Source organism: Acipenser ruthenus, chromosome 20 (assembly GCF_902713425.1).
Source record: "Acipenser ruthenus chromosome 20, fAciRut3.2 maternal haplotype, whole genome shotgun sequence".
NCBI lineage: Eukaryota > Metazoa > Chordata > Actinopteri > Acipenseriformes > Acipenseridae > Acipenser > Acipenser ruthenus.
The window spans coordinates 32,105,349-32,130,648 of NC_081208.1; the positions used below are offsets into that span (position 1 = coordinate 32,105,349).

Consider the following 25,300-nt stretch of genomic DNA (forward strand, 5'->3'; position numbering starts at 1 on the left):
TTCCCACATGCCATATAATCTTTAATGTGATTGGTGCGGCGGTTAAATCTGCAGCTCCTAAATGCAATAAAGCCAGTTCATAGAGACCAGAGGGAGAACCTAGAGTGCACCCCTGTCGATATCCCGGCACCTACTGTAGCTAATGTTTTAACTGTGCAATACAATATAAAACGTTGTTTTTTTGTGTTGATGGAGGTTTACATATTCAGATAGACATTCAGGAATAAACCAGTAAATATTTGTTACAGTTGCAGGTCACGACTTTTTATCGACAGCAGCAACGATATTCAGTTAAACAGAATATGTGTGACAGCTGTCTGAATTCTGGTATTCCACGCGGGGGCGCTGTGGCGGTTACGCGGTGGTTCTTGTTCCTCTCCTGTGCTATTTAAATATTAAACGCGTCGACTCTCTCGACTGCAGGAAACGCGGGCCCGGCTGGTGTAGAGAGTGTGGGCTGCAATATTACTGAGCGGGTTTGTTTCGTAAGTAACGCTACACCGTCATCTTTCTCAGTTCGCTTGTTTAATGACGTGTAAGAGCGTCTTGGCTGAATGCAGACCTTTGGGTTGGTTTGTTGAAACTTGTGGTGTGTGTATATTCGCATAGATGAGGGTGAGGCCTAAGACTCGATTATTTATGCATCCTTCTACTACTTGGTGGTGTTTATTTATAATAAACTAGGCAGTCAAAAAAAAACAAAAAAACGTTTTTAATGTTTCTTGTACACTTTACAATATTTTATTTTTTCACCGGGCGACTGTATATAGTGTTTTTTTTAAATAGCACTTGTAATAATTCCTCCTGTGTTTTGTTGATTGCATTTATGGTAAAATAAATAAAATGATCAATATAAATAGTAGATATAACCTTAGACTTGGTCCGTCAGATTCATTTTACACCAGCAAAGTACCTGATTGTAGTGTTTTCCGTCAGACACAGCCTCCTTCGCGTGTGGATTTCGAATACCACCGCTATAACAGTTTATAAGTAACTTGAAATCCGCAACTGTTTAACAGCTGAAAAGGTCTAATTAAGCCATTGATCAGTTCAATGAAGGGTCTAGTTGAGTAATTGAGAGCTCAGTTGGACTGAAAGCCAGCAGACACAGAGCGTCCCCAGTAGTACCAGGGATGAGAAACACTGGCGGTCCAAATATTACTGTACAAGAAAAATAATTAAGCTTTACTGTTAAAGTAGGGCACAGGACTTTTTCAAAGATGACAAACATTTGGGTAACTCATCCGCACCGAATGATTGTAGACATCAGGTAAAGGGACCGATCAAATAAACAAAGCAGTGAATCAAATCGGACAGAAACTATACCACATTTTCAGTTGGGAAGTTCCTTTATAGACTGCAGTGACAATCTGTCAAGGCTAGTTTAAATGGTTTTATAGCGATTACAAAGATTGGATGAATCTTTGTTTTTTGCCAATGTGTTTTGTCTTCAGGTTTTAAGATGTCTAACTGGGTGAAGGTTACCCGAGGTCAGGGCCACAAGCCGGCTGCAAGTGCAGGGTAAGCAAGCAACAGTACTGATATTTTATATTATTCATTTCAGCTCTGTTCACTTGCATATTCCCAGTGAGTGTTCATTCTCCCCCCTCTTTCTTCAGGAACCGCCATGGTCCTGGGAAGATTCCATTCCTATTGAAGTAAGTGAATGATTGGAGTGGAAGTGCCTTTCACTTCAACATGTCTTGATTTTCATAGCTATTTCAGTGATGCAGTTCTGCAGCAGATACACAATATGTTTCTGTGGTTTTTAATCGTTATAGAATTACATTATTATTCATATTGGAATATGGTAATTTATTTTATTTGTTTTTTCTTTTTTGCAGTAGCATCAAGCCCTACAAACCCTACAGAATGAGCCCATATCCAGTTCGAGATGAAAGAAAGGATGCTTATAACGACGACACACGCAAGTGAGAGCCGATCACGTTTGTGTAGGGGTCCGCTGAGCAGCATGTGTATTCTGCAAACTGTCAGTCTTTTACAAGTTGATGAGCATGCTTGCAAAGTTCATTGAATGATCATCCAGAAGTAGACATTCTGTGCAAAAGTAATCATTGTCACGAGAGGGAGTGGAGAGTTGTTTAACTTGCTTTTCACATACTGTGACTTCAGTAGCTGGTTTATGTGGTTCCATAGTTAACTATACATACACAATGTATGATGTGGGCTTATTTGTCTCTTTGATTAAACAGTTTTGAAGAGTTACTGGACCAACAATATGACTGTTCATCCAGGACTGAGGACTACTATGAAAGGTACCAGTGCTCCCAGAATGGTAAGGATCTAGGAACTGATTGGTGGATTTCTTACAGTTTGTTTTACAGAAACATGTTTGATCCCAGAGGTGAAAACAAATGGGGAGATTTATAGATTGTATCGTGTTTTATGATGACCTTATTGTGACAATCTGATTTTACTGTTTCTGTTTGCAGCACCCACCAAGAATTACACTCCGGCTGACAGGCGCAGCTCATTCTATCAGCAATTCTACAAACAGATTCAGGAGGAGTATGACAAACAGAGGCCAGCGGACTGTGTCATTTTGTCTGTGACGAAGCAACAAACGTAAGGATTAAATTGAACTGCCCTCCGGGGTAATGCTCAGGCTGATTTAAGTATTGTTAGACAACAAAATAGTTTCCCCTGCTTCCCTAATTCAGCAGAGTTACTACAGAAAACTGTAAACCGTAATATAAACCCAGTCAGTCTCATTTATACCCCAAATCACAAACTCTTACTGCTGCTGTTTTGCAGTGTTTCTGTCTGAATTGTTTGGTCTATAGATCAGCTAGTAAACCAGGTTGTCACAATGCTGCAACTGGGCAGTGAATCAGGCCAGTGGTGACTGAATACCACCGATTTCTACAGCAAACATTTTCTCGCTGCTTCTGCTAGTTTAATGTATCCCTTAATTTTAGCTACTTTCTTCCCCCCCCCCCCCCCCAAAATTTCTGTTCTACTTTGAACTAAATGAGAATTTTTTTTTCTTGCATACTTTAAAACTGAATTATTTTTATTTGTCATTATTAACCCTTCTTTTTTTCCAGGGGAAGTTCGTTATGTTTCAGTGGGTTGTAACAATCTGTATCTGATGGATTGACTGTTCTTGAACGACAGCGGCCATTAATAAAAATGAATGTGCTGTTCTATGCTTAAAGTGTAATCGTCAAAACTTCACACTGCATTTACATTGGCTTTACACTTGACGCTAATCAAATAAAACCACTGAATGTTTTACCAAAGAGTGCATTACAAAATGGGGCAAATAAACCCGTCTTGATTCCTGCATTGGAATTTAATTCTGCCTTCACGTTGACCAGATGTCTGTTTATAAAAAACGAAACTGGGATTTGACAAACACCTAAATAGTTCCTACTTGATTCTAGTTCAGCTTGGACCCTTACCATTTCAAAATGCAATTCAGTTACCTCAGAGAAAGGGGGGAAAAAAAAGTAAATCTCAGTAGTTTAGGTGAGCTTTCATATGAATTGTATTCTCTCCACATACATATTGTCTGTGTCTGCTGCAGAGCTGCATATTTAATCAGCTGCATATTACCTTGAGCTTTTTAAACACACACGTTTTTCTTTTTTTTTTAAATGTACATTTTAAGAAACGACCAAAACAAGAGTGAAAACAGTCCGCCATGTCGGTCACAAGTGCTACAAAAGTTCGATTTACTTTTTATTTTTCACAATATAAAATAAAAAACATAAATAAAACGAAGAATAAAGTAAAAAAAATATATCTCTTAAGCTGAACTTTCCACATAATTCTTATAAAACATAATTGCACTGTTTTAAAATATTTTAAAATATTTTGCAACAATCACCCTCATGTCTCTCTAACAACACCTGGTTATAAAACAAACAAACCAACACATTGCCTTCAGATACGCCGTCATGAATCATTAGTGGCATGATATGCAATGCACACTACCTAGAGAGTGACTGTTTCAATTCTGTGCAAAATAACCCACTCTTTCTTTTCTTTAAGGGATTATGCAAAATCGATAGGCCACCGTTTGCAGAAGCGTGGCCTTGTGGTGGAAATGATATACCTGCACTCGGAATCAGGTCTCACCCGCGCCCTTCAGGATGTCCGAAATGACGGTTCCCCCTTTTGTATTCTCGTCGAGCACTCAAATGTAGCGCTTTCCTCTTGCACCGTAATCATATTTTACGAGTCTCTCAAAAGTAAGTTAAGTGTCCTACCAAAAAAAAAGGCAAACAAATAGTGTTAAAATTCCATATACAGTTACCTTTATCCTAAAACCCTTCATTAAATGCAACTGGGTAAAAGTATAGGTTAAGAACATAAGCTAGGAAATAATAAAGGTACACAATTGAACTGAAGATAAAATCATTATTTTTTTGTCTGCCCTAGGGACGTTAGTACAGTCAGGTTTAACACATACACTTCAACTCTCGAAGTAGTGTCTTGTTTTAAATAAAAGCCCATGATTCACAAATCTTTTTATATAAAAGTAAATGATCACACGTCTGGTATTGCTTTAATAAGTGCATATTTAGCAGTGATTCGTCCAATATATCCATGTCCAAATGATGCAGACTTTCCAGTTGCCAGTTGTTTGCCACATTTGGTAAGTTGCCCTGCTGTAAAAACATAACTCTCCTTTTACAAGTGGTACTTAATGGAAAGACATTTACTTTCATTAATAATTTTTACATTGTTACATTCAGCTGCCCCCCCTTTAATTTACACACATAATAAATGACATATCTAGCGATTAATCAGAGATGCATAAAGACTGTAATACACATTCAAATTACCTTTCAATTCACAATGCAATATCTGGAGAGCATAAAAATAAGATTATGTACAGATTTTTTTCTTAATGCTTCAGTACTTCACATGCTGTTTCTGTCATCAATAAAATATTCAATAAGGATGGATACTGTCCTTACGACTGGGAGTTTCAGATATGATGCTGTCCCGCTTCACAATCGGTACATGTGGCATCGACCTCTTATAACCAACAATATAACCGGCAGCAATTGACAGTATTTAAAATCTTAACACCACTATTTCATATTCTAACCATTTTGACCAGATTACTTTATTAGGAGACATTCATTTACCTTTACATCACGATTTCAGTTCTATCATAGGTGCTTTTTACTGCGTGCACTGTGTGGGACAAAGTTGAATTATTTTAAATCAAACATGCTGACTCCTCGCACCTTCTGAGTAAATTGAATCATTATAGTGCAGGTTTGTCTTAGTTTGAGAAAAAAAAAAAAAAAAAGTACATGAATAAAGGTTTGTAGATGGCATGCAAAAAACAAAACATGTCCAGATTTTTGGGTTAATTAAACAACGTAACCAAATAACTTCTTGGCCATTAATGTCAAAACTTTACTGCACACATGTAAGTTTCTCTCTCTTGGGTCCATAAATTAAAATTAATATCGACGTTTTTCCCCTCATACATTGCCAAAAAAAAGCAATTTTAAGGAGCAGCTCCAGAGCGCTCAGCTGGGTCTAGGCGCTGGCCTGCACACTGGATTGCTATATAATAAGAGCTCTCTCCCTTCGGCAGTTCATCGCAACATGCCTTCGGAGCGTGCCATGGACTTTGTGGCCGCAGAGCACGGGCGCGTGCAGGCTGAGCGCTCGGAGAAGGAGCGCGAGGAAATCTCCGTGAAGGCAGCGGATCTAGCAGACGACTATCTGGAGCGCGAGAACTGCGACAAGCACAGCCTTCCCCTGAGTACTCGCCACCTCCTCTTCCTGATGAGCGAAGGGAAGCACTTGTACCTGGAAGAGCTGAACACCATCGAGGAGTACGTGAGGACGAGGAAAGGGGAACTCGAAGGTGGGTGTAATAATAAATACATGGGATTGTTCGGTAGCGTCCTGTGCACTGCTTTCTAGTGCACAGACAAAGGGGAACTCCACCCAAATTGTGAGTTAAGCCTGTGTTTTTTGAGATTACAATTCATACTTCAGGTTAACTTGTTTAGGTTTTTTTGTGACCGCTAAAGCCTTGAGATGCAGTATGTGCTTGCTAGTAGTCTTGATGGGCTGAGCTGCCTCTTGTTGCAGATATTTGCTGTAGTGAAAGATTAAATGAGTTCCCTCTCTCATTTTTGCTCTCATCATACAGCTGTGCCAGCAGAAAGTGATAATGGATTCAACCCTGGAATGAGGAAACCATCTTCCGGCGGCCTGAGCAAGCCCCCTCCCCTTCTCCCGACGCCCGGCAGACCCCCGCTCCTGGAGCACCCCTCCCATTCCCAGGCAAAGCCAGTCCTTCTGGGGGACCGAGCACCGGGACCCTTGCTCCCAACCCCAGGTCAGCAGCAAAGCAATTCAGTTTGTTTGTAGTTTTCATATTGAATTTTCTCAATTCATTTCCGAAGTATAAAATATTATACATCTCTGTTGCATTGAATAACCTTGTTTTGTTTTACTCAGTCGATTTTTCAACTTAAAATATAATCACACACCTCAATTGTGCCATTAAATGTGTGGCAGCAACAGATGAATACCCTGTGCATCTACCTCATCAGTTGTGTGTGTTTTTTTTTTTATTCCCCCCCTCCCCCCCTTTTTCTGTTACACTAGGCTCATACCCCAAATCCAAGCCCCCTCCCCTGCTGTCTATGCACTCGCGACCCACGCACGGCCACGGCCCCTTACCACCCTCAAAGCGTCTCTTACTGGGTGATAAACCCGGCCTTCTGCCTACCCCAGGTGAGTATTCATCTGCAGAACAGTGTTATCTGAAACTAACCAGGGGAGATATGATCTCTCTCTATTGTATTGGTGTGTAATTGATTTGAGACCATCACAGTAAACACACAAGTAATGCCAGATCTGCATCACCGCTGTAAATTGAATGCTTTCACCAAACCCGTGGTTGAAGCTCATTGTTATGTAGTTCTGCTTTTACTGTTACTAATTCTAATTTTATTAATTCCCACCACTGCTGCAAGAGTAGCTGTATGTTAGCAGTACTGATGGAGGGCTTCAGCAGTGTCCCATCTCACTGGTCCAATAACACCACATTGCATTTACACTTGTGTAAGATGCGTGTGCGCGCTCTAACTGCGTGTGTTCGTTTTCTTTTTTCAGGTGGTCCATCCAGACCTAATCAGCAGCGGCGCTAATCGACAGTAGAAGCATACACACCTGGAAATTGCCAAAATCATCAATTCTGCATTAGAAGCAAAGTTTTACAAAAGTGTCACAATTGGGCAGTACTTGTACATTCCAGGATCAATGGAATCGTTGCGATCCTTTTGTTACAGTGGAGGCCCCTTTTTAGTCTTCTTTTAATAGTGTTGACAGTGTTTGTTCATTAGAAACGTAACTGGTTTTTATTTTTTGTATTGGTATTTACTTTGTCCGGGATTTTTTTTTTTTTTTAAATCACACTTGTGTAAAAATACTATTTTTCCTCCTGCCTTTGGTTTAGTAAAACTAGCCTATTTTCACAGAGCTTACTCAAGATGTATACACTAGGATATCCGTCCTTTTCTACAACAAAAAGGCAGAGAATCTCATTTTAAACGGCAGCTTGGTGAATAATCTCTGTCCAAGTTGTGAAATGGATCTGCTTGAAGCCTGTACTGAAGTTGGGGCTTCAAGTTCAAAGAACCAGATTTCATAAGTGAGCTAAATACATTTTTGTTGAGGTTTTTAAACCGTGTGGTTCATTGGTCTTCTTTGATTGTGGGGTGCTGATAGTTATGTCTGACTAGATAAGGGGTAGTACCTAATTTGTAGATGTTGGCTCCATGAAAAGCCATGTGATTTAACACCCATGGTCTTTCCCCAGACCCAATCTTCAATGCATAGGTTTAATGTATAGTTGCAAAGTTAAATACTTCTGTGTGGCCAGAAGGGGGTGTAGTTTATCTAAAATCTTGGTGACAACCAGCACCTTTAAGTAAATTTTTCTTTTGTGCAATTCTGCAACCTATAATTTACAATCAAGTCTTCCAAGGTTATCTTTCAATGGAAGGAAATAAATACTAGAGAGGAATGACAAAGTAACTAATTTAAATATCTCTGTAATAATGTGTGTAATTTAACACTTCTGTAACACCAGATTTTATAAAGGTGCCAGGAACTCCAGCAGTGAAGAGTTCTCATAGAAATTGTATGAATTTTCCTGCAGTTTAAAAATTTTAATTGCTTTGTGTTGCTGTTCTTATACAACACACTGGTGCATGTATTCCCCATCATAGTAATTTACACACGACTGTTCTGTACTTGGTATACTTTAGTCTGGGGATCTGTTATAAATAATGATTAATACAGAACACCTATGCTTTTTGTTATAAGAGGTGTTTATGGACAAGGGATTATTCCAAAAGGAGGAGGATCCTGATGAAGCAGTGTCCAGCTCTGTCAGGGACGCCACAAAACAAAAGCACAGGGATTCAAATTTTCAAACAAAAACAAGAAAAATCACTAAAGAATTTGTTAATGAAAATAAAAAAAGATGTTCATATGAGGTACACATTTTCTGGGAAACTCCCTAAATCCTATACTAATTTCAGCCTTTCCTAACATATCCGCTGGAAAGACAGGGTTTTACTTGAATTCATTTGCATCTGACCGGAGATTAGCACTAATAAGCGCACCGCTACCTGAGAGTGTCAGGGTTGCTTCTGCTATGCAATAATACACCTGATATGCAGTAATACACCTGATATGCAATAATACACCTTCTGATATGCAGTAATACACCTGATATGCAATAATACACCTGATATGCAGTAATACACCTGATATGCAATAATACACCTTCTGATATGCAGTAATACACCTGATATGCAGTAATACACCTTCTGATATGCAATAATACAGCTTCTGATATGCAATAATACACCTTCTGATATGCAATAATACACCTTCTGATATGCAATAATACAGCTTCTGATATGCAATAATACACCTGATATGCAATAATACACCTTCTGATATGCAATAATACACCTTCTGACACGCAATAATACACCTTCTGATATGCAATAATACACCTTCTGACACGCAATAATACACCTGATATGCAATAATACAGCTTCTGATACACAATAATACAGCTTCTGATACGCAATAATACACCTTCTGATACACAATAATACACCTAATACGCAATAATACACCTGATATGCAATAATACACCTTCTGATATGCAATAATACACCTTCTGATTTGCAGTAATACAGCTGTATTATTGACCCTTAAAGCATTTTATTGTCACTGCTGATTCAAACTGGAGCAAAAAGCTTAATACATCAGTCAGCTTTATTTAAATAGAAGTTACGCCTGACATTTACAAGAGGTGATAAAAAAAAAAAAAGCTTTTGACAGTGCTGAGTATGTATTTAATGTATTTAATGTTAAAAGTTTCACTGAGGTTAAGTTGCCCAATTACACAAAGTGTTCCATTAGCTCATAAGTGACGAGCGCACTGTGGTACAGCAGTATGTACACCTTACTGATGCTGGGTCTCCTAGATCAACAGTTGTGAAGAATTCATCAGGTTACTGTGTAATAAGGACTGCTTCTGCTTGTGCTTCATTTATTCAACAGCCCTTTTAAAAAAGGTACTGATTCTGAAAACTGAAACACAAAATGAAAAGGCATGTCTGAAGGGCCTTGTTTATCATTTCAATACATTCATCAAATATGGCCTTAATGTAAAATCCATGTTGATAAGCCTTCAAATAATGGCTGTGAAATAGTACTTAAGGGAAATTCCATAGGAGGAACGCCTGCATAGCTGATGAAGGCTTTATGTATTTTTAGTGTCAGAACAAATATCAGAATATTCGAACAATGGGTGCTATCGGTGACGAAAACAACGTCGTTCATATTTGTTCACATAATGTGTTTTTTATAAAGTACTGGATTAAAAAGATATCATGCAAACAAAAGCAATGCATGAGTGGCATCTAAAATAAAGAAATGACCCCCATGCTACTGTGCAGGACAGTGCTTCCTTCCTTTAATAGGCAATTGATGGCTTTCCAGGCTTATTTTGTATTGTAAAATATATTATGAATTATACTTTTGTTTCCTAGCTAATTCAAAACAAGAGAATATTCAAATACCCATGTAATTGGAAAGAATATTGAAGCATGGAAGACCCATGTTCATCCCAACACTGTGTTTTCGCTTTCTATATGGGTAGCTTTAAAAAAAGGGTCAGCGAATTCCCAATGAGTTCCAGTAGAATGGGGGCTCTTTACCATGGTCCACTCTGTTCACCCTGCTTAGAACTGGACTCCCTGAAGGGCTGGGTTTACCCCAAACTAGAAAACCAAAGCTCAGTAAGAGGAAGAATCCTCAACAAAAGAGAGAAATAAAAAATCCTGCACTTAACTGTTTTTTTGTTTTTTTTTTTAATAATGATTTTGGAATAAGTATGAAGATCATGCCGCTTCCCTTCTGTGTTCCCTGTTGGTTGTTTTATTCTGGGACAGATCGCTGGGAATGGAGTTATCTGAGTCTGTGAGATTGACAGTGACTGGAGGAATACGTCTCGCTCTGCACCGCCCCACCAAGAGAGCTGGAGAGGATCAAAAAATACCAACAATGGGTGCGTTTTATATAAACCAGCAGGAAATATCCAGCTATGGTTATACAGCCTATACCTGGACCTCCAAAAGGCCTTTGACAAAGTGCAGATGACAAAAAGCTGTGAGGGAGTAGCTGTCACAGCAGCTCAAGAAATCAAAAAAGATTCTAGACTGCATACACTTACAAATACCATGCTGGTCCCTTCATTACAAAAACAACATTGCAGCTTTAGAGAGGCTGAGCTGGATTATGAGTGGAGACAGACTGAGCTGTGTTGGAGTTTGAGTGGAGACAGACTGAGTTAGAAGTTTGAGTGGAGACAGACTGAGCTGGAGTTTGAGTGGAGACAGACAGGCTGAGTTGGAGTTTGAGTGGAGACAGACTGAGGGCAGTGAAAGAATCATTGGGGTGCTTTAAGAACTGACAAGATTGAGTTCTGGGATCAATCACTCGGATCCAGAGTATTGATGGTCTGATTGGCCTCCTCTCAGCGTTCCTTTTTGTGTGGAGTAGGCCTTATAATACAGAATATTACAGCACTGCTTGTAACACCTTTCAACAATCACAAATACTGTCATTAATTTCATGGTTAATATACTTTTAAATGTTACCCCAACAAACAACCTGGAGAGTTAAAAAAAACACCACACACCACAATGTGTGCGAGTGTTTGTGTATGCTTGTCTGTCTGTGTGAGTGTGTCTGTATGAGTGTGTGCGTGCGTGTCTGTGTGCATGTGTGTCTGTGTGCATGTGAGTGTTAGTGTATGTGTCTAAGAAGCAAGAGTATTTCTGTAGATGTGCATATTTCTGAAACCTTGGTACCATTGCTTCACTTTCTTCCCCCGGTGTTGGGTGCAAAAATGAATAAACATGCAGAAAGTTTGTTTTTCTAGCGCTTTTAACTGGGCTATTCAACATTCACGAAACGCAGGGCTGATTTGAAAGCTCCAAACACAATGGGTTTTAATTAGGTTAAGTTTGTCTGCCACAGATAACATTTCTCTTTCTGTTGAGAATAAAACAAATTGCTGGCACTAATGCCCATTTAATGTACCTCTTTCTATTATGGATGGTAGAAATTATAAAAAGTGCCCTGCAGGGAGCTAATGGTATGGGAGTTGGGGTATTGTCAGCGCTCATCACAAGTCATTTCACTGGAGCGCCGGTATGCCTTTTAAATGCAATTGCCGTGTCCTTTCAGACATTCACACTGTGCAAAACCAGTACTGCCGTTTCACAGACTAGGCCCCAGAACAAAAGCTTCTCTTGAATTAGTCTGATTATTTGAAACATGGGGGCTTGATTCATTTGTGAATTGAATTTTTAGAGAAAGCAGGGCCATTTGCAGACGAGGCCATGTTTTTTACATGCAAGACACAGAAAGTGAAATTCACCTAGGCTGGAGGCAGGCTTGCTACCTGTTCACCATTCCTCACACAGACGGGCTTTTATAGAGACTGAAAATGAGGAAATCAGAAAGGCTGTTCATGTCCCTGGACTCCATTGGGTGCATGTGTGTGCTTGTGCGGATTGAAAATGGAAGATATTAGTTCAGCAGTAGCGCATATCAAAGGTGAGGTCAAGACCATTCTATATATTGAAAAGTTATAATTGGATGGTTTGTGCAATATGTCATACAATAGCTCAAACTGCTGAGCAATGGTAGTCTTATAGGGTCAGACTGCAATGTAATGGGAGTCTCATTAAGCTCATAGCAAAGCCTGGAATGGGTCAAACTGCTGAGCAATGGGAGTCATATTGTGCACCTATTATAGCGTAGAATGGCTCCTACTGCTCTGCAATGGGAGTTATTTCCATTCCTGCTATTACTACCACCTGCACTGGGGCCATGTTATCATTTTAATAAATTGAATCCATTCACAAATCCATTGTTTAGGAGCAAAGCAAACAGAAGCAGACATGTGGCCTCATCCTGTTCAGCAGTACAGTATTTAATTCACAGTTCTGTCTAATTATTGTATATAAAAATAGCTTATCTAGGACAAAACCAATGAGATGTAACATTGCCTTTAGAGGGGGGACCTGGTGGTATTGGCAGCAGCTCAATAAAACGGATGTGCTGAAGGCTACATAAATATAATATGAGTACAAGCGCGGTGCCTGTTTGGGACAATGAACAGCTTGTCATGAAAATAAACAGAATATATCACAGAGTAATCATGACCAGGGTGTTCTAGAACTCCTGCAGTCCCTCCTCTTCTCGAGAGCAGATTAGAATATCACAGAGTAATCAAGACCAGGGTGTTCTAGAACTCCTGCAGTCCCTCCTCTTCTCGAGAGCAGATTAGAATATCACAGAGTAATCATGACCAGGGTGTTCTAGAACTCCTGCAGTCCCTCCTCTTCTCGAGAGCAGATTAGAATATCACAGATTAATCATGACCAGGGTGTTCTAGAACTCCTGCAGTCCCTCCTCTTCTCTAGAGCAGATTAGAATATCACAAAGTAATCATGACCAGGGTGTTCTAGAACTCCTGCAGTCCCTCCTCTTCTCTAGAGCAGATTAGAATATCAAAGAGTAATCATGACCAGGGTGTTCTAGAACTCCTGCAGTCCCTCCTCTTCTCTAGAGCAGATTAGAATATCACAAAGTAATCATGACCAGGGTGTTCTAGAACTCCTGCAGTCCCTCCTCTTCCTCTTTCTACACCAAACCCACAGGATTAAATGCCCCCCACAATTATTTTAAAACAAACTGGTTCCAGGAAAGTGCTGCGGTTCGAAATGACACAACAGAACTATGTACTATAACAACAAGATAAGACCACCGCACATAACCTCGCCTGTCCGCATCCCTTAAAAAACAGAACTGAATTGATATCAATAAAAGGAGGACAGCATCAGGATACATGACCGCGGCTATCTGCACTCTGCGACCTCACAACAGCGTGGCTTTCAAACTTCTGCTTGATTTGAACACAGAAACAAACACAAATGAACAGCGGGCTTTACAGATAAAGTGACAAGCTTCCAAAAAACAAACCGAAACAAAGCAAGGGTATGTTTATGAAGAAGAAGAAAAAAAAAACACGACCTAATATAAAGTTCAAGATTAAAACAAAGCACTGCTGCTGTACAAGCAGGGGGACGGGGAAGCAAAGAAAGAGGAAGAAGAAAAACTAGCGAGAATCCAGTCCGGCTTGTTTTGTGTGTGCGCGGCGATGCTGTTCAGAGCTCCGCGTTTTGGCCCTGATCAGAGCTGAAGTTGAGCTGTAGTTTCCATGGCTGTCCATGGCTCGGTGCTGTTGGCTCTCTCTGTGTCTGCTCAACCCAGGCTGTGCGGAGCTCCCTGCGGGATCACAGCGCTCCCCCGCCGGGACTCCACTCTCACATCCTCCTGCTGGGACTCGGCTACATTTCCAGCCAAGCCTGGCTTTATTATGTGTGTCTGCACTGCAGCCCAGCCAGCAGTTAGATCACGAGGCGGAGGGAAGACGAGAGCCAGGACAAAGAAAAAGGGAGAGAGAGGCTAGCAATCGCAAACATTTCGAAAAACAATCATATTAAATGCAAGGCAAGACATGCTGGGCAAAATAGCAGTACCAGGCGCACCGTGTGAGATATAACGCACCAGGGAGATAGCCCAATGCAACCGGGACCACCGCAAAAATAAACGATACTGTTTCGATAACTACACCACGAGAGAACCACAGGCAAGCTTCTAGCAAGGAAGAAAAAACGAAGACCAAGCTTGCGGAAACAGAACTGTATCGCTGTTTAATTAAGGTAATGCGATTACTGAAGCGTATTGGCATCTGTTTCTGCGGACGATCAGGTGTGAGAGATTGCCGTAATTTTGGCTCGCTCGCTGAGACGGTGCACCAGTGGCGTCCGCTCGCACTCTCTTCGTACAAACAATAGACCCGGCTTGTTACGGGCTCAGAATCTCCTAAGTTATCTTGTGAAATCTACAGGTTGATCTACTGCAGCTGTGCGAAGAAGTTGAGGGGGAAACATCTGAGGAAAAGACTTCCCGTTTTGTTTGTTTGTTTCACGAGCAAGGTTTTGTGAAGTGCTACAGGACTTACAGCTCCAGGCTTAAGTTGTCGCATTGCAACAGGCAAAGAACAAACTAAAAGAAGAAAAACTGATGTGCATGATTTCATAATCGCAAAAGACAAAGCGCTCAGAGGGGAAAAGGACACAACCTGGCAATGTCCCGACGAAAGCAGGCCAAGCCGCGCTCCGTTAAAGGTAAGCGGACCCCCCTGTTTTATTTCTTGCATGTGTTTCAACGGCAAGCATGATCTCCAGCGTGACCAATCAGATTTCCTGGAGAAGCTCGGCGGGTATTGTGAAATCCAAAGCGGTGTAATGTGTCTTAGTTCGGGATTGTGGGTATTGTTAAGGGGCTATCAAAAGCAACACGGGGGGCGGGAAGGATGAAAAAAAGGAACAGTGTTTTGTTTGTTATCCACATTGCTGTATATTCTGTGCACACACAATTACGTATGTATGTATTGTATGTATGCACGTGTGTGTAGCTATATATTACAAACCATAACTTTGAAAATAAAAACTGTAGACAGAAATGTCAGCAGCTTTATATATATATATATATATATATATATATATATATATATATATATATATATATATATATATATATATATATATATATATATATTATATAAAAAAAAACACTGGCTTCGTGTGTTTATAAAACAGATCTTATTTGATCGAAGTCTAGGAAACTACTCAGTGTAGCTCATTTCACGATACTGCGGAAACACAGTGCTCAATGCTTTTTATTTTATTTTATTGTTTAAATATATAATTTTTGTCTGAAGCTTGACCATGCATGTCAAACATTTATTATTATTATTATTATTATTGGCTCATGTAAAGTGTTCCGAGCTCACAAACAGTAAACCACGTTTGCATTGGGAGCCAATTCATTATTACAGATTGCATTTTAAAAGACACGCATCGCTAGACACATTCACTGCGCCTGTCTCGATGTGGTTTTGATCAATCAATTAGTCTTACCCAGCCAGGGCTATCATGTTTACTGACGTTGTGTTGGGAAGGGACTAATTACAGACTCCAACTGGTACTTTAAATAATAATAAGAATAATAAGCAGATAGCCTCTTCGTGTTACCTGCCCTAGGGCTCGTAACTATGTCCTATTTAGTTTAACAATCAGGACTCTTATTGCATGCTCATGCTTGCGTGTACTTTCTGTTCAGCGCCGTCCTGCCTGCACAGTTTATCACCGAGCGCTATATTTTCGCGAGCCATCCAGACTTAACGAAGGGCATCAACTTGAGTTTTTTTAGAACTGGGTGTTCGCTCCATCTTCAACTCCAATTTAAGCAACACCTTCTAAACGCGTTATATTAGAAGGGACGCCTCCTCAAACTCGGACTGTCGGCTCTTCGTGTTCCACGCTTGGAACCTCTTTGACATAAAACAGCAGTCACGTGGGCCGTCATTTCAGACCCACGGCAAAGCATCAGACTGGTTTTAATTTTAATTTAATAAAAAAAAAAAAAAATCACTTTTATAAATACACAAGTGTGTACTTTACATTATTATGAATGCTATTTTATAAACACGTCTTTTTTTCCCATCACTTTGGCTTTGTTAGAATAACAAAGATATGACATACAGATAATCCGGTAATAAATATTGATGCCAGCCTCTCTAAACCTCTAACATCTGGGTAGACGTCGGGACAGCTGCATTGCAAAAACAAGGGAATGCGATTTAATAACTAATATGTCATGCACATTAATATATATATATATATATATATATATATATATATATATATATATATATATATATATATATATATATATAATGTATGTGTGTGTGTGTTTTCGCTTTTTGAAAAATTCTCTCGCTCGTATAATATGAATGCATGCATTTCACAAAGTCAGTCAACATCCCAGTAAAATGAGAAGCTACAAAACTAATCACAATTATTAACCCTCTCAAGGCCAGCTTGTAAAGCGCAGCCTCAGCGGCTGATGTCCTGATAGTTAAAAATAACAGCGTCCAAGCCTTGAATTGGGTTCATTTACTCGCTCTCCCGATGAACCCAGCACTACAGAACACTTCGTGTTTTCTGCGGGCATTTTAACCGAAAGCACAAGGTTGTTAACTTGAAATCCTCGAGCAGGGATTGCTGTGGTGTTATGCACAGTGTCAGCCTCTCGCTAATTTCAACGAGCTGTCTTGTTTTACCGAGGAGTTTATCTTGAATAAAAATATCCTAGACTATATGGAATTATTATTATTATTATTATTATTATTATTATTATTATTATTATTATTATTATAACAATTGATCATAATATATTTCCTCGAAAAAAATAATGAATTGGATAATTTACAAAATAGGGTGTTTTAGTTTTGGGGGTTATGGCATATTAAACTGCATATGTTATTTGTATTATTACTCTGTAATAATAAGAATACAATGTGGCGTATTATTAATGCTTAAATGCAGGAGCACAAGCCCTAGTTTTTCAAATCGGCTGCCTGTAGATGTTGTTCACGTAGTAGAAGCAGTCAGGGTAAGTTGTGTCTTTTTAAGAAGCTGCAGTAAAATGGTTGGCGTACATGATGCCGTTATCTCTGACAGGCCATCCAGGCTGAGCGGGTTCTTAGCCGCTGGCACATGCCGCCGCTTCTATGGGCATAACTGCGGCCTCATGGGTTCGCTTTACCCTTGCACGGACGAGCAGCCATTGTGGGTAATCCGTCCTATGAAGTCACACCGGGTTCCCTGCACAGCCCCGCGCTCTGAAGCGTTCAGTGCAGCCGCTGAACTGTGCCACTCCGCACAAGAAAGCGCCTCAGAGCACAGTATGCGCTTCGTACCAATAAAGAAAGCGCAAACATACACGCAGAGAGATAGAATAATGGATGTCAGGAATGTCAGGCAGATCCCCAGTTGAAGTTTTGTTTTTACTCTACACACATTATTATTATTATTATTATTATTATTATTATTATTATTATTATTATTATTATTAGTAGTAGTAGTTTATTTAGCTGACGTTTCTCAGCTGCAGAGTCACTTACAATTACGTCTCACCCGAAAGACGGAGCACAAGGAGGTGAAGTGACTTGCTCAGGGTCACACAATGAGTCAGTGGCTGAGGTGGGATTTGAACCGGGGACCTCCTGGTTACAAGCCCTTTTCTTTAACCACTGGACCACACAGCCTCCTCATATAATATAATATAGTTTACCTTTTAAACTTTAGATGTGATGCATTTCAAAAACACATTGCTACATACAGTAGTAAAAAGCAGGAATGCATGGGTATCACGGCAGGTGCTGTCCACGTGCTCGCTGGGGACGGCACTGGGACCCAGCCTCTCTCTACACTCGGGTTCCTTAACGTGCCTCTGAAAAAAGAGTGATTTCCGAGGTTAATCTTTCTATCTGAGTAGGAATGCAGTCATGAAATACAGCCCTTAGTATTCTGTAGGATCCAAACATTTTATATACCAGACAAAAATTATTATTATTATTTATTTCTTAGCCGACTTACAATTGTTACAAGATACCACATTTTTTTTACATACAATTACCCATTTATACAGTTGGGTTTTTTTACTGGAGCAATCAAGGGTACAGCAGCAGTGTACCCACCGGGGATTGAACCCACGACCCTCCGGTCAAGAGTCCAGAGCCCTAACCACTACAGCCTTTACATGTACACTTGTAGGAATGGACTCTTACTACCTTCTCTGTATCGATATAGTACTATTGAAGTGTGATAGGATCACCTTCAAAATGAGCGTTATGAGTTATGATTATATATATATATATATATATATATATATTATATATATATATATAATCATAACTCCATTGATCTCTGCAATGCTCTTCAAATATAACCCGTTGGATCTGAAAGGGTTAACCACCTCCTAAAATGATTTTAATGTTTAGTTTTTTTTCCTTTGAGGAATTATTTATTCTCTCTCTGAGATACAGCGAGTTCATCACCTATACCAGGACAGCGGTGGTGGAGGGATTTGCAAAAAAAAACAAAAAAACAAGCCTTTTATTTCTTGTTTCCTGTACTGGTCGGTCTTCTTTAATCAATGCTTTATACCTTCATCAAACAGAAAGAATCAACACTGAGGTGGAGGTCTGGAAAAGGGCATACGAAATAAAGGGGCTGCAGCACAGTTCTGTCTTTGAGGAAAAGTTCTTTAAAAATGTAGACCTTTCGTCAGCTTAGCTGGAGTTTCCAGTAAGTAGACCTGTGATGGAGCTGACAGCTATCCCTGGTCAGTTAGGAACGTGCTGACAAACTAGCTAGTCTATTATAGGCATGAATGGGTTAACTAAAGTAATTTTTTTTTCCGGTCATTATCTGTGTGATTCTTATGGGACTATTTTCCATGGAAGGTTACCCAACGAATCTAGGCTTTAAAGTGTTTTTTTAAAGTAAATGCTGAGAAAAATCGGTTTGTAGTTGTGCTAGTGCTCTCTCAGTGAAGGCTCTGCTCTTGTGGTAGTTGACCTGGACGTTTGTCAACTCGCTCACCTCTCGGGACGCACATGGCAGAGCCTTCATCGACAGGCACCATCACTTGCATGACACCCAGAAGGCTTCACTAAAGAGCTCCTGTAGTACATGCACCTTGTAGTTGTTGTTTTTTGCTAGTTCTTCAACATTAGCAGTTTGTTTCACTTAACCAAAAAAACAAATTGTTCAAACTCTGTGAATGCGGCCGGGTACATTTTATAAACAGAAATTGCAGGTGATATTTATCAGCCGTTCTTCGGTGAAGTACCATAGTGTTTTGTTGCCCTAGTGCCTAATCAAATCTGTGTGAAGTAAATAATGGAGTAGCTTGGAATTGGTGTCTGATGTGGAATATCACTCCCAGTTCTGCAGTACACAATAAGACTGACCGGTACTTTCCGACTGAAGATCCTGCTCCTGCTGATCAGGGAATGCTTGTTAAAGCCTGTATTCAGGATTTACTCCGTATTCTCTGTCTGGATTCTCTCCATAGGCAGCTCTATGTCTGTAGGTCACAGGGATTGTTTTTCATGTGAGAGGAAGACGTGTTTCTTCTGTATACAGTCACAGCCTGTGATCATGCCAGAGAGCAGAGTACAAGTCCGATGTTGTCATGCGATTGAACCCTCTTCTCTGCGTTATTGGAATGGAAGGCGGCCTGGCGTCTTGCAGAGATGGGATCTAACTGGCTCTGTCACTTTTCTTTGTTCATTTTATTTATTGGATATGAATCTAGAGATTAAGGGACTGCAAATTCAGTTTATACTCCCAATCCATGAGGAAAGTAGCAAAAGGCAGAAAGAAATTAAACAAACACAAAAATCTCCATTACACCCTGAGCTTTCCTCAGGAAATACATTCCGACGAGAACAAAGAAGTGCAGGATTCTGAGCCAAAGTAGTGCGTGCGTGCGTGCATGCATGCGTGTGCGTGCGTGTGTGCGTGCGCGCGTGTGCGTGTGTGTTAGTTAATCACCTTTTGTTTTACTGCCACTTGTGGCTTCGTTCTAGTGTCCCTGCATTGACGTGAACACTCTCCTGTCTGTCATCCTTAGCGTGTGCTAAAATAAACCACAAAATCACAAGTGGTGAAAAAGCAACCAGTCAAAATACTTCAGTAGTGCAGACCCCGGGGTTGATGTCCAGAATTTACAGCAGGTGTGAAACTGCTGTCTGAATGACCTGGAGATGTGACCCTGACCACTTCATTAAGAACAAGGGGAAACATCTGGACAATGAATGACCTGGAGATGTGACCCTGACCACTTCATTAAGGACAAGGGGAAACATCTGGACAATGAATGACCTGGAGATGTGCCTCTGACCACTTCATTAAGGACAAGGGGAAACATCTGGACAATGAATGACCTGGAGATGTGCCTCTGACCACTTCATTAAGGACAAGGGGAAACATCTGGACAATGAATGACCTGGAGATGTGCCTCTGACCACTTCATTAAGGACAAGGGGAAACATCTGGACAATGAATGACCTGGAGATGTGCCTCTGACCACTTCATTAAGGACAAGGGGAAACATCTGGACAATGAATGACCTGGAGATGTGCCTCTGACCACTTCATTAAGGACAAGGGGAAACATCTGGACAATGAATGACCTGGAGATGTGCCTCTGACCACTTCATTAAGGACAAGGGGAAACATCTGGACAATGAATGACCTGGAGATGTGCCTCTGACCACTTCATTAAGGACAAGGGGAAACATCTGGACAATGAATGACCTGGAGATGTGCCTCTGACCACTTCATTAAGGACAAGGGGAAACATCTGGACAGTGTTGCTGTCGTGTTGGGGCTTCAGCTAGAATGGTTCATAAACTGAACATACAGGAGTAACAAAGATGCGTTTCATTTATTGGGCAAACATTGCTTATTGAACGCGTACTGTACTCTGCACACAAGTCACTTAGATGGCCCTCCAGGTCTTTGACCACGCCTGGTGTGTAACCCTGTAGCCGAGCAACATGCTGCTGTGTCGTACACTTTTGTTTTTTTATACCTGTTTTTTTTCAGAAATTGATCCCTGTTTGGGATCAGAAGTACATATGTGCACCTCCTTAAATGTTGGGGTGTGTGTGTAAAAGTGACTACAGAAGGTGTTGGCATCTTCCGACAAAACTAGGACCAAGCACTTTCTGAAAGGACCAGTCTCGATGACCAAGACAATGGTGTTTTGAAATGTGCTGTTGCTTAATTTTTGTATTCAACAGCACAAACATTTCCAGCATTGGGAATGTACACAGTACATATAAGCTGCTGCTGCTGCTTGAGTTTTAACTGTAAAAGATCATCAATTGCGGCTGCAGAAGCACTTGTTTGATCGTGTTGAACGCAGGGCAGTCAGGTGGTTTTTAGAGGAGGCTCTAAATCGTTAAATTAACTGTTCTGATGTCTGTTGCTCGTTTTACGGTCTTTTTCAATTCCTGAAGTGTCTGAAATCTTTCACTGCCGATGGTTTTTACTGTGTGCCTACTAATAGCGAGCGCAGTGGACGCCCCTCCCTGCGCTGCATTGTGCTTGTCATGAGCCGCACACATTGAATTCCAGCTGTCTTCATTTCTCAGTTGAGTCATTGTGGATGAAATTTTACATCTGTAGAAGTGTTTATTGTTCACAAAAAAACGTGGCGGGTCTCATTCCTTTATAAATTTGGAAAAAGAGCCAGGGAGTGAGCTCCCGAATCCTGGAGTTCACACCCCGCTGTGTCGTTTCAGCAGTGATGATGTATTCACTTACTGAGGAAGGCTGGGAGAGTGTGCTGTGTCTCAGGCTGGGAGAGGTGTGCTGTGTCTCAGGCAGGGGAAGGTTGGGAGAGTGTGCTGTGTCTCAGGCTGGGAAGGGGGGGTGAGTGAATGTCTTGATTCATGACACAGCTTTGCTCGCGGATGGACGGTAACGTGATGGCTAGTGGGGCTGGTTTGAAAAACTGCTGTGGCATCCTGCTGTCATCAACAGCATAGTGTTTCACAAAACTAAGGGTGTGTCTTACACACACACACACACATAACTGCTCTTAGAACCGTGGAGAAAAAATTGTCACCTTCTGGTTTATGGTTTTATGTCCTATTAATAATTAACGAGAGAAGTGTGTTGTGTCCTTGTTTTGTCTAAGCGTATATCCACCAGCTACAGACCCAGCCAGTGCATGCAGAGAGTTTCAGAGCACCAAATCGGATCAGAGAACAGTGTAGCAAGTTGAGCCATTCCAGGTTTTGATTTACCTGCAGAAGCTGAAATGACTCTTTATGCAACGGGAGCCTTAAATAATACATACCCTGCAAGTACTGTATATTCATCAGCTCCTCTTGAAGGTGCTATTGTAACCCTTTTTGATTGCATAGAAGAATGTGGTTTATTTAAAGAGAATTTCAGGCTGTGATGCAGGCGGGTGTATGGAGTTGTTGAATGGAGTGCTGTCATGCCTGAGGAGGCTTTACATTGTGAGGTGCGTACAGTAAGCTCCTGCTAGCTGGAAAACCAAAGGAAGTTGTCACATCCTGAGTGTCTTGGCAACACTGGTCCTGTGAGGTGGTGAGTGATCCAACAAGGGAGTCACTCTGGAATGAATCATTGAAATACTGTCGCTATTAAAAGCCCTCAAGTAATACCTGGTAAGTGTGGCTTTTATCTTCACCACAATTATTAACTAGGTAACATTCCCACTCGTGGATCATTTTAATTAGCAGTTTTTAAACTGTAAATAGCCTGGCTAAACGGCGGTCGGGAGTTCAGTTCGAAGCAACAGACAAGCAAACCAAGTGCGAGGGGGAGAGGGGGAGAGGGGGAGAGGGGGAGAGGGGGAGAGGGGGAGAGGGGGAGAGGGGACGGGCTTGCCCCAGGTTCGGCTGCCGGAGCGGGGCTGAAACATCTTGTCTCCCGGAGAAAGCTGCAGCTCCTCTCGCAGCAAAAAAGTAAATACATTAAGAAAGATAACCACGTAATAGGCCTTAGTATTTATTTAGTTATAAAACGAATGCTGAATAAGATGTCTCTGTTACAAAGTGCCAGCGCAGCTTTTCTTCAGTTCAGATGCTGTATCAAAAGGGAGAGACAGAAACGGAAGATAGACTGAGAAAGTGTTTACAGTTTGAACAACACCGGCACTGTATTTACTGTAGAAATATTGCATGAATCATTAGTGTATGGAATTGGGGGACATGCTGTAGGTGCATTATAACCGAGAGCCTTCTAGTGAGGGAGCACTGTATTAGGTCTATCAATTTAAATATAGGATGTTCTTCCAGCCATTTATCTTAGTGACCAGGGGCAAGCTGACATTTAACACAAAGGGGGCAAGTTGACAGTAAAGAGACCAATAAATGTCAAAGGAAAGGAAAGTAGGGAGTGTAAGTCAGCGCAGGGCCTGAATGCTGATCGCACGGAACTGAAAATCATGCTCTCCTGAAGCTGGACTGGGTCGGCACACAGTCACGTGCTCCTTCCCTCCCTTGCCCCCTAAGATTAATGATGGACCCCTCCCCCCCAGTCCAGGGCTGGCTTGAGGCATGCAGACTGAATTAGAAGTGCTCCACAGCCCCCTGAAAGAAAAGGTGATCCTTCCGGTCTAGGGCAGTTATGGGCAAAGAATTCAAAGAATGATTCTCCACCCCAGTCCTGCAATACCACAAAGGTGCTTGTCTCTTTGGACCAAGGCCTAATTTATTACTTTAAGTGGTGTTGGTTTACAGCCAAGGTGACTTAAACCCGTCTTGCTTCAGCGATTTGCTCGAGGTCTTCTGATAAATATGAAGAAACAGATACAACCAGTTTATCGTATGAAAGACCAAGACTGTGGAGAAAGTACCCCAACCCCCGCTTTCTGAACTGAGAGGCATCCTGTCCCTGTGCCTTGTCTGCTCACACAGCATTACTGATCCTGTCCGCCTCACTGCAGCCGGAGAGCTTTAATAGGCATGGGTACAAATGTCAACTGCATTACGTAAAGCAAAAGTCACAAATCTTGACTGATAATACCTGGGCATTCTACAAAATAAAATCAAGCCTTTTTACATTCGGGACCCTTACCAGACACTATCATTGTAACACATGTTGTAGACTTTTTCCCTTTACCTAAATTATTAATTGTTATTATTTTTCTTAGCAGACGCCCTTATCCAGGGCTACTTACAATTTTTACAAAATATCACAGTACAAAGTATCACATTACAAAAGCTCACATTGTAAAGTGTCACATTACAGAGTATCATATTCCAGATAAGAGCAGCTGTAAAGTACAATAAAATCAGTAGCAAAAGAGCAAATTCAAATAAGAGCAAAAATAGAGAATACAGTAAATTACACTTAAGAGTGAGTTCCACTGAGAGCAGTTCATTAAAAAGATTTGCTTATACAAGTCCAGTATGAGCATGTAGTAAGTACGATGAATGGATGAGAATGATTTCAAATAAGAGCAATTACAAAAAACGTGAGTACGAATACCTGGAAGAGTGAAGTCAAATACAAGATACAGGAAGTAGTTATAATTAAGAGCAGTAGTAGAATGCGGCAAGGTATGAAGCAGTTCAGTGCAAGTACATGCTGATGCAAGTACTGGTACAATTGGGTGCCATATAGTCCAGTATAGTGGAGAGCTGTGAGGGTTACAGATGCTGTCTGAACAGGTATGTCTTGAGGAGGTGCCGGAAGGTGGCTAGGGACTGAGCAGTCCTGATCTCCGTGGGTATTATGAGTGGCATTCTATACTTTGCAGCTGTATACAGTATGTTATTGGGTATCGCAGCTGATGAAGATGAAACCCTGGGTTTAAACTGCCGTTCGCTTCCTTGTTTGTCTGCTCTGCGGTCAGCAGGTCAGGCCACTCTGTGTATCCGGTGCAGTCCCTGCTCTGAGATTCCTCTGCCTTGCTCTACGATTTAAGTTGTGAGGTGATGAACATAAATTGGGCAGACAACATGCCATACATGGGTAGCTCCGATCATGAAACGGATTCTGTTCTACACAGCTGTGCTGCGGCAGCTTCGGTTCCACTGCCAGCATTCATATCCTGTTAAACTTGTGAAGTGCTGTTAACTAGAGAGTGGCTCAGTTCAGGATGACTTGAGCAGTGACAGACCTTCATTACAGTGGCACGCTGTAGCTGGATGGGGAGGAAAGAGCTGGCGTTGGCTGTAGCTGCATACTGTGTCCCAATAATACAGAGACAATGGAGGATAA

At 41.0% G+C, this 25,300-nt stretch overlaps 2 protein-coding genes across 5 annotated transcripts in view; both read left to right on the forward strand.

The window, feature by feature from the left end:
- Nucleotides 1-84: 84 nt before the first annotated feature.
- LOC117425785 (nuclear receptor coactivator 5-like) lies at nucleotides 85-7,694 on the forward strand. 2 transcript variants are annotated; one of them, XM_034043049.3, is made up of 11 exons: nucleotides 85-485; nucleotides 1,455-1,521; nucleotides 1,620-1,658; nucleotides 1,845-1,931; nucleotides 2,214-2,296; nucleotides 2,454-2,586; nucleotides 4,018-4,217; nucleotides 5,585-5,860; nucleotides 6,152-6,340; nucleotides 6,613-6,741; nucleotides 7,123-7,694. In XM_034043049.3, exons 2-11 carry the CDS (start codon nucleotides 1,463-1,465, stop codon nucleotides 7,155-7,157), a joined length of 1,230 nt encoding a protein of 409 aa, XP_033898940.1. In that variant the 5' UTR covers nucleotides 85-485; nucleotides 1,455-1,462; the 3' UTR covers nucleotides 7,158-7,694. The 2 variants fall into 2 exon arrangements, with proteins under 2 accessions (XP_033898940.1, XP_033898941.1); XM_034043050.3 differs by lacking the exon at nucleotides 85-485 and adding an exon at nucleotides 499-615.
- Nucleotides 7,695-13,311: 5,617 nt separating this feature from the next.
- The window catches only part of LOC117425917 (zinc finger protein 423-like), a 116,691-nt gene continuing 104,702 nt past the window's right edge, over nucleotides 13,312-25,300 (forward strand). For all 3 annotated transcript variants that reach the window (XM_058993972.1, XM_034043231.3, XM_058993973.1), the window contains exon 1: nucleotides 13,312-14,801. In XM_058993972.1, the coding sequence (XP_058849955.1) occupies nucleotides 14,762-14,801 (40 nt within the window). In that variant the 5' untranslated portion in view covers nucleotides 13,312-14,761. The remainder of the gene's footprint in view (nucleotides 14,802-25,300) is intronic.

Excerpts from the sequence above, each read along its gene's own strand:
- LOC117425785 (XM_034043049.3), top strand. The coding sequence starts at position 1,463 with ATGTCTAACTGGGTGAAGGTTACCCGAGGTCAGGGCCACAAGCCGGCT. Across the intron at positions 4,218-5,584 it reads ATTTTACGAGTCTCTCAAAA|TTCATCGCAACATGCCTTCG; the intron begins GTAAGTTAAGTG and ends TCCCTTCGGCAG. Across the intron at positions 5,861-6,151 it reads GAGGAAAGGGGAACTCGAAG|CTGTGCCAGCAGAAAGTGAT; the intron begins GTGGGTGTAATA and ends CTCATCATACAG.